Source organism: Centrocercus urophasianus, unplaced genomic scaffold (assembly GCF_019232065.1).
Source record: "Centrocercus urophasianus isolate 14NV4802_14NV808 unplaced genomic scaffold, USGS_Curo_1.0 seq_57, whole genome shotgun sequence".
Taxonomy (NCBI): Eukaryota; Metazoa; Chordata; class Aves; order Galliformes; family Phasianidae; genus Centrocercus; species Centrocercus urophasianus.
This window is the reverse complement of record NW_024885166.1, coordinates 28,625-37,517: the sequence shown is the minus strand read 5'-3', so window position 1 is coordinate 37,517 and position 8,893 is coordinate 28,625. Positions and strand designations below refer to the sequence as shown.

Genomic DNA, 8,893 nt, shown 5'->3' with positions numbered 1-8,893 from the left:
AGGGATTTGAGCCTTGAATGCTTGCACCACCAGCTCCTCCAGAGCCGCTCCGTGCAGCCGCTTCCTTGCAGGCACCGAGTTTAGGGTTCGGTGGAGGCCCCACGCAGTGCAGGTGCCGGGGGTGCCCACCACGTGGGGAAGCTCTCACGATGCCAAAGCTCACGGGTGAACTCAGAGCATCCAGGGCAGCCCGAGCAGCTTCCCCCAGCGCGGGAGCCGATGACAATGGGCAATTGTCGAGTTGGGGCCCCTCTCGTTTGAGTTTTCTTCCTTTTATAGTAAGTAGCAGCTGCTCCAGCAGCCGGCCTGCCCCTGCGGGGTGAGGACAGGGCTGGGTTTATAACGGAGGCGGCAGCCCCCGCCTCGCATCGCTCCGCCGGGCAGGACTCATCCCAGCGCCATGCCGCTCAAGAAATCCGAGCCCAAGAAGGACGCGGCCAAAGCAGCCGCAGCCCCGGAGGCACCCAAGGAATTCGCCTTCGACCCCAAAAGCGTGAAGGTGAGCACGGGGTGGCGGCGCGGCTCTGGCGACGGGCGACGCGCGGCGGCACGCGGGCGGTGAGAGCGGCGGGGCGGGGAGGGGAGCATCGCCCCGCGGTGATGCTGCGCGGTGCTGAGCTGGGGATGCTGCGCTGATTCCAACGCCCCGCAGCTCCGGGAGCCCACGGCAGCAATAGAAAACATTCCTGCTGCCCGCCGCCTCCATCGTAAGGCGTTTCCCCCCTGCATCGCCTCCTCCGTCTGGCAGCATCTTTTGTGCGACTCCTCGCATTTTTGCTTTTTTTTGCTGCGATTCCCCAGGATACGGTTCCATTTTGAAGCCCCAGCTGCAGGTCGTTAATAGCGGGCTCGGCACAGGGGCTGCTTAATCCCTGGAAACGGGATTCCATCGCAGCCCCGCAGGCTGAGCATCCTCGCTGCGCTCTGTGCCCGCTGGGCTCTCCATGGGGATCGCGGCTTCGTGGGGAGGGGGGGAACATCCCTGGGCACGGCGTGGCCACGGCCGCCGCCCAGAGCGGGCTGCAGAGCTGACGGGGGATGCTCGAGGGCCGGGCACAGCCTTTCGCTCTCCCAGCACCGTCCCCACGCTCTGTTCTCTTCCCCTGACAGATCGAGTTTGCTGCGGAGCAGATCGAAGGTAAGCGCGGGCATCGCCTTCCCCCACAGATGGCGTTCGATGGGGGATTTTTCTGCAGCAGGAGGTGGGAAAGAGCACCGGTGGGAGGGGAGGCAGGAGAGGAGGCGGAGGTGACGGGGAGCAGTGCTGCCCGGCTTCGGCTGGGATTGAGGCAGCAGGGTGCAGGGGTGCTGCTCTTTGTTCCCCCTCAGTAAGTCAGGATGCCAGCGGGTGCCCAGGGACCTGCAGGCAGTGGCAGCCCTGCCTGGGTGTCACCTGTAGCGATAGAAGAGAGGTCAATGAGAGCACAGGGACACAGAGATCCATCCTGTGAGGACAGATTCAGGGGAATGGTGACGTTCAGCAGGGGACACAAAGGTGCCAAGTAGAAAACGCAAAGGAATTCCCAGCAAACCCAACAAAATATCCAGCAGCCCATCGCGTCTCCATCACCACGTGAAGACAACGACTGCCCAGCGAGCTGCTGCTGAGCGTCACCAAGGAGATGGACCAGAACCTGGAACTCATTAACGCCACAACCATTAAGCTCTCGGTTCTGAGCGTCCACATGGACCGGCTGGAAGGGCAGATCACACGCCTGGCCCACTTGGAGGCAGCAGGATGAAATCCAGGAGCGTGCAGAGCATCTGCTGCAGGAAAAGCAAATGCCTGCCTGCTCACGTGGGGCTGCTGGGGAAACGGGCACCAGGCAGCAGGTTTGGAGCCCATGGCTTCACCCAGGCACAGAAGGAATGGGGGGATCTTGAAGAACTGAGTTCTTCACATTTTGTACCTCAACAACAGCGAGGAACCAGAGACGAGGCTCTGAGCAGTGCAGGCACGTGGTTGTTCATGTAGTCAGTGCACAGCCAACATACAGTTAACATACAGCCAATGTGTGGTCAGTGTCTGCATTCAATGCAGCAGTAAGCCAGGCAGCTGAAAAGCATCATGAAAGGCAGGAAAGCAATGCTAATCTAGGCTTCCTTCCTCCAGGTAAAAAGCAACGCTCTAAAGGTGATAATTTGAGCTTGGAAATGAACCTCCTGCATCCTTCCGAGCAGGGATGTGGAGATGGTGACCCTACACACCAGCAGCATCACACAGTGCCCACCTGGCCGGGTCTGGTGGTGCACATGGGGCGCTGCAGCATCACTGGGGTGTGGAGGGAGGGTTGGGTGGTCTGTGGGAGGCCTGAGCCAAGGAGGGGAAGAGAGGAGGGGATGTTCTGCAATGGGTACAGCAGCCTGCGGCCAGCGCTGGTGCTCAAGGCGGTGCAGGAAGCCCAGCAGGATTCGCCCATCCAGCTCCTTGGGGGTGGCAAAACCAGCTGGAGGAGCCAAGCGACTTCTTCAAGGAGTCTGCGAGCTTCAGGGCTCACTGGCAGGGCCGGGTGCAGCAGCGATGTGTGCAGAGGGCACCCACCACACGTGCGTCCCTCCCTCTCCTCCCACCCTGCTCCTGGTGGGCTGGGAACGGAGCGGCCACGGCAGGGACAGCAGAGCTCTTCCTCCCTGCAGAGTTCAAGGAAGCCTTCAGCCTGTTTGACCGGACGCCCACGGGAGCCATGCAGATCTCCTACGCGCAGTGCGGCGACGTCCTGAGGGCTCTGGGTCACAACCCCACCAACGCTGAGGTCCTGAAGGTGCTGGGCAAACCCAAACCAGAAGGTGACAGCATGCTGGGGCTGCGGGGATGGGGTGGGACAACTCTGAGAGCTGCTGAAGGATCCCTGTGTTCCCTGAGCCCAGTGAGATGAAGGAACTGGGAAAGGAGTGACGCAGAGAGGCTTCATTCCTGCATAATTCCTTCCCATCCACACCTGTAGCACGACTGATCCGAGGGACAGGCTGTCCCGGTGGGGATGCTGGCAGGGATACCAGCAGACAGGATCCCGAGTGGTGCAAACCAGCATCATCCAGTTCCAGTGCAGGGACAGTTTGGTGACAGAGGACTGAGCTGCTGGTTTTAATTTTTGGCAGTGCTCAGGTTGTAATGATCCTTTGTACGGATCTTACAGTCCCATCACCCCGTGAGCCTTCGCTCCCCGCGCTCAGATGGAAACGAGACCCAAAAAGTCTAAGGAGGTCCTTGGGGGCTGACCTCAGCTTTCTCTCTGACCCCGTCTCCTCCTCCGCCTTCAGACATGAATACGAAGATGCTGGACTTTGAGACCTTCCTCCCCATCCTGCAGCACTTCACCCGCACCAGGGAGCAGGGCAGCTTCGAGGACTTCGTGGAAGGGCTGCGCGTCTTCGACAAGGAAGGCAACGGCCTGGTGATGGGAGCGGAGCTGCGCCACGTGCTGGTCACGCTGGGTATGGCTGCCTGCGGAGCAGCGCGGCACAGCGAGCCTCCGCGAGCCCTGTTTGGGCAAACGGCCCGGGGCGGTCGGCTGGGTTAGTTAGCCGAGTGGGTTAGTTAGCCGGCTGGGTTAATTAGCAGGCTGGGTTAGTTAGCCGGCTGGGTTAATTAGCAGGCTGGTCCCACGCGCTAGAAGGAATTGATGGCTCCCAAATATGCGGCTTTTCCCATGTTAAGCCATGGCTTCGTGTCGGACCCAGGGGAATCCTGAGCTATCAGCCAACGGTTGCACTTTGGTCCTCCCTCCCCCACCTCCCACCAGCACTCCCCAGCCCATTGCAGTGCACAACTCCTTTTTAACCCCCTCTTCAACTCCCTTCTCTTCTTTCTGGTGGCTTTCGGCTGTCTGGAAGAAGGACAGGAGGGTCGCAGCAGGGCGAGAACCTTCCCCTCACCTCTCCATCCTTCTCTCCAGGGGAGAAGATGACAGAAAGCGAGGTGGAGCAGCTCATGGCAGGACAAGAAGACGCCAACGGCTGCATCAACTACGAAGGTACATCCCAGACACAGCGCTCTGGGGTGCAAAATGTCCTCTGTGAGGACTCAAGTGATCCCCAAGAGGAAGGTGGGGGCCATCTTCCATAGAGAGCTGTGATGGGTCACCCGGGGTGGGAATGTGGTGCTCATGGCAGTGATGTCCTGAGGACAGCATGTTTCCAAAGGTTTGGGGACTGTTTCATCCCCTCTCCTGGTGCTGTTTTGCTTTAAGCTATCAAAAATAAACAAAGCCAGCATCTTTCGCAGCGGAAGCTAATGGGGAACATTTGGATGCACAGATTGCTTGTGGCTCCAAGGAGGTGAAAATCTGGCACGAAGTCTGGGAACCCCTAAAATTGGAGAGCATTGAGGGAAAGGTTTCTGTCCCCTGTGGCCTCAGATAACCAGGGACATGCAGCTGGTTTATCTCCAGGAGGGGGGGGGTCTCTCACTGGGTGTTTGCACATGAAAGGTGGGAACAGGAGACGTCCAGGTCCTGGCAGAGCACCTCTGCTGCAGCGAGTCCCTTTTGTCCCTGGGTGCCCCCAGCACAGCGTCTGAGAGCTCATTTCTCATTTCCTCCCCAGCTTTTGTCAAGCACATCATGTCTGGCTGAGCCGAGGAACTGCAGGTGGGTCACTCGGGGTCTCCCCTGTTTGCTGCAAGGCTGGAAACCCTGCGTGCAGCTGCCAGGGGCAGAAGGCACCAAACGCACAGGCAGCCCTGCAGCACCAGTCCCCCAAGGCTGTTCTGTGGCACTGCATCTGTAGCTCACACCGGTGGAAAGAATGATTGAAAGAATAAAACCTGCTAAATACACACGTTTAACATTTTAAAATCTTTGTTTGTTTGTTTCTCTCTGCAAATCTCTTTAAATATCAGAAGGTTAAAATCGAAGAGGGCTGAAGTCTGAGCTCTGAAGGGCCAGCGCTCGTCTCACTTTGCTTTTAATCTGTTTCTCCCCGGCCCCCATTCATAAATGCAGCCACAGAGGTGCTTTGGCTGGCAGCTGCTGCCAGGGAGGTTTAATTCTACACAAAGCTACTTGCATGAAACTGTTTGTTTGTTTTTTAATGGCATGGAGTTGTGGTTATGGACATTCTGGGTTCACCTGGGGCTCCTATCGCAATGGTTCACTGTGTTCATCCCTCTCATGCTTTTCTCCCAGGTTCTCGGAGGTGATGGAATCCATCCGAGCCCCACAGACCACAAGATTCCTACATCCATGTCCCCCCTTCCTCCCCAGAGGTTCCCTGAAGGCAGAGGACTTCCACAAGCACACAGCCAGCCTCCACGAACGTGCCCCAGTGGGTTTCAATGGGACAAGTCTGCACCTTGGCTCTAAGCCTTAAATTATTCTTTCCAGTTCTTTCCTGTGCCATTCGCATCATTAAACCTCATTCCATCCTCCCTTATGTGGTCTCTCTGCTTTGGCTTTGGGCTGATCATGAAGTGGTGGGGGGGGAGCTCAGGCCCCAGCAAGCAGAGGAGGCAGGATGCTCTCACAGCATGGGAAGAAAGGGAAAACAGTGGGTTTGGTGGCTTCCAGATAGGAGAGAGGAGCTCAGGCACGGCGTGAGGGTCTTTGCTCATCTCCCTGACTTTCCTGTGGGCTGAGGGTCCTGCAGCTGGGGGAAAGAAGGCTTGGAGAAAAGTGAGCATGAGGTGATGAGCAGCACCACACTCCTGTTTTTGGGACGCATCTTAAAACCCTTTGGATCTGTAGCCCATCCACCCCACAGCGTGCTGCACTGTGAGCATTCCCTGCAGGCCTAAGCTGAACACTGTGCAGCAAAGAGGGACACGCCAGGCCCTGCTGCTGTTAGCATCCTATAGCCCAGCCAGGACCGTGCTCCCTGCATGGCTTTGGTGCAGCCACTCTCATGCATGAGCAGCATCCTACAAAGCCCAGACAGGCCGTGCTCCCCGGCTGGCTCTGGTGCACACACACTGCAGCCAGGAGCCATTAGGGCTGTGTGTTGTGAGCTGGAAGCTCCCTTCCTACCTGCAAAAATCGTGCTAGCATCCTTAGAAGTGGTGAATAATTCATAAGAGATAACTCAGCCCTCCCATCAGAAGAGCACCTGGGAGCAGACAATGCTTTGCTTTGTTCCTTATTGCAGTGCCCTCACTCCACGGCTTGGACTGGCAGTTTAAAGCATCTTCCTTCAGCCTGGCTGCTTTCAGCCACCACTCGCTCATTTCTGAACAGTGCCTGAGCAGCAGCTGCTTCCAATTCCCACTGCTTGATATGAATGGTCATAAAAAGCAACACAAGCTGTTTATAGATGCAAGATTAGATTTCTAGCTTCTGTCTGTGGTATTTCTACAGCTTCCACTAGGGAGAATCTGGGCACTTCATGCCTTTAAAGAGCAGTCTGTGATTTAACCTGGCAAAGGACCGTGGTGAAAGGGCACAACAGGGCACCACTTGCTGCACTTTGGGGTCGTGGTGGCCACGACACCGCATTGCTCCATTACAGATGGGAAAGGAGCAGAGAGGCGAAGGATCTGCCCAAACCCACAGAGGAAATGTGCAGCAGGGGCTGGGGGCCCCGCCGGCTGTGATGTTCCTGCCTCAGCAAGTCAGAGGCTGCGCTTCTGCTCCTGCACACAGAGCGCGTTCCAGCCTCCAGCTCCTGTGCAGACAGGAATGACACTGTAAATTAAAAGCAAAGAGGCTCTTGCAGGCAGGCAGAGAGCAGTGGAAAAGGACAGGGAGGACTACAGAAGAATGCGAGGGCTGATAACTCGAGCTTCTGCAGCAGCCCCAGGGTACGTCAGCCACGCTGTGCTCTGGGGATCTGCTCTGTCTCTCCAGGGCAATGAGAAGCAGATTCATATTGAGGCAGGTTGGAATGATGTGCTTGGACAGGCACAGCACACACATCTATCTCTATGTGCCTCTGTGCCCAGCCTCCTGCAGAGAGCTCTGGGTGCTGCGGAGTGGTTTTGGTTGCATGGACATTTACACAAAGCCTCCACTGACCTCAAGCACAGAACTGCGTGGCTACAGGCGACTCTGCAGATCAAGATGTCCCAAGACAAGAGTTCAGGCTGTTGCCCTTTCAGAGTTCAAACACTTCACTGGAAGCCCAGGAGATTCCAAGAAGTAAAAAAAATAACCTCCCGCTCTAGGGAGAGCCTGTTGCCATATCTCCTCAGCCTGCGATAAGGCAGAGGTTCATACCAAAGATGGCCTGGGTGTCAGAAGGCTGTGTGCAACGGCAGGCAGGCAGAGCTTCCACCCCACGAGCTCTCAGCATGCAGAGGGGCAGAGATTGCAGTAAGGATGATGAAAACACAGCGGGCTCCTTGGAATGCAGCCTCACGCACGCACACTCATGTACGCACGTACCACCATCACTTACGGAAAGGTTCTGCTGCATTTGGGGCAAAATCACAGAATCACAGAATTGTAGGGGTTGGAAGGGACCTCCAGAGCTCATTGAGTCCAACCCCCTGCCAAAGCAGTTCCTACAGCAGGTCACACAGGTCGGCATCCAGGCAGGACTTGAACATCTCCAGAGCAGGAGACTCCACCACCTCCCTGGGCAGCCTGTTCCAGTGCTCCGTCACCTCACTGTAAAGAAGTTCTTGTGCACATTGGTGCAGAACTTCCTATGCTGCAGTTTCCGGCCGTTTCCTCTTGTCCTGTCTCCACTCACCACTGAGAAGAGTCCGGCCTCGCCATTCTGCCCCCCACACCTCAGATACTGATAGACCTGGATCAGCTCCCCTCTCAGTCTCCTTTCCTTCAGGCTGAACAGACCCAGTTCACTCAGCCTTTCCCCATAGCAGAGATGCTCCAGGCCCTTCACCATCTTCGTGGCCCTCCGCTGGACTCTTTCCAAGAGATCCCTGTCTGTTTTGTACTGGGGAGCCCAGAACTGGACGCAGTGCTCCAGATGAGGCCTCAGCAGGGCAGAGCAGAGGGGGAGGATCACCTCCCTCGACCTGCTGGCCACGCTCTTTGCAATGCACCCCAGGATGCCATTGGCCTTTTTGGCCACAAGGGCACACTGCTGGCTCATGGCCGACCTGTCGTCCACCAGGACACCCAGGTCCCTCTCCGCAGAGCTCCTCTCCAGCAGCTCATCCCCCAACCTGTACTGCTGCATGCAATTATTCCTCCCCAGATGCAAGACTCTACACTTGCTGTTGTTAAACCCCATCCGTTTTTTTTCTGCCCAGCTCTCAGCCTGTCCAGGTCTCTCTGAATGGCAGCACGGCCTTCAGGCTGTCAGCCAATCCTCCCAACTTCATATCATCAGCAAACTTGCTGAGGGTGGCCACCATCCCCTCAGCAAGGTCATTGATGAAGATGTTGAACAAGACCGGACCCAGCACCGAGCCCTGAGGAACACCACTGGTTACAGGCCTCCAGCCAGACTCTGCACCGCCAACGATGACCCTCTGCGCTCTGCCAGTCAGCCAGTTCTCAACCCACCTCACTGTCTGGCTCAGGAGTTGAACTCAGTGATCCCTATGGGTCCCTTCCGACTTGGGGTATTCTATGGTATTCTATGACACTATGAAAGCAAGCCGGATGGGAGGCAGGTGTCCATCCCAGGGACAGCACTGCTGCGTGGCACTGTCATTAGAGGTGAGTGCTGCCAGCCTGCCCTCGCCCTGAAAGCAAACACCTGCAGATCTGCTGGAGCGATAGCGACCTCACAAATGTGCTTTTCAGAAACGCAAAGAACGGTGCACAAAGGGACTGGGGAACAGGCTGAGCCCATTGCTCCACACACACAGCTTCATTTCAAAGCTTTGAGCGCTGTTAATAGCGATAGGACAAGGGGGAATGGTTTGAAAGTGAGACAGGGGAGGTTTAGGTTGGATATTGGGAGGAAGTTTTTGACATAGAAGGTGGTGAGGCACTGGAACAGGTTGCCCAAGGAGGCTGTGGATGCCCCATCCCTGCAGGCATCC

General features: G+C 56.8%; 1 protein-coding gene across 1 annotated transcript; it reads left to right on the top strand.

The window, feature by feature from the left end:
• Positions 1–384: 384 nt before the first annotated feature.
• On the top strand, positions 385–5,359 carry MYL4 (myosin light chain 4). The gene is made up of 7 exons (XM_042836057.1): positions 385–499; positions 1,111–1,138; positions 2,638–2,787; positions 3,262–3,435; positions 3,897–3,974; positions 4,546–4,589; positions 5,127–5,359. The coding sequence occupies exons 1-6, from the start codon at positions 401–403 to the stop codon at positions 4,572–4,574; spliced, it is 558 nt and encodes a 185-aa protein (XP_042691991.1). The 5' UTR covers positions 385–400; the 3' UTR covers positions 4,575–4,589; positions 5,127–5,359.
• Positions 5,360–8,893: the final 3,534 nt, after the last annotated feature.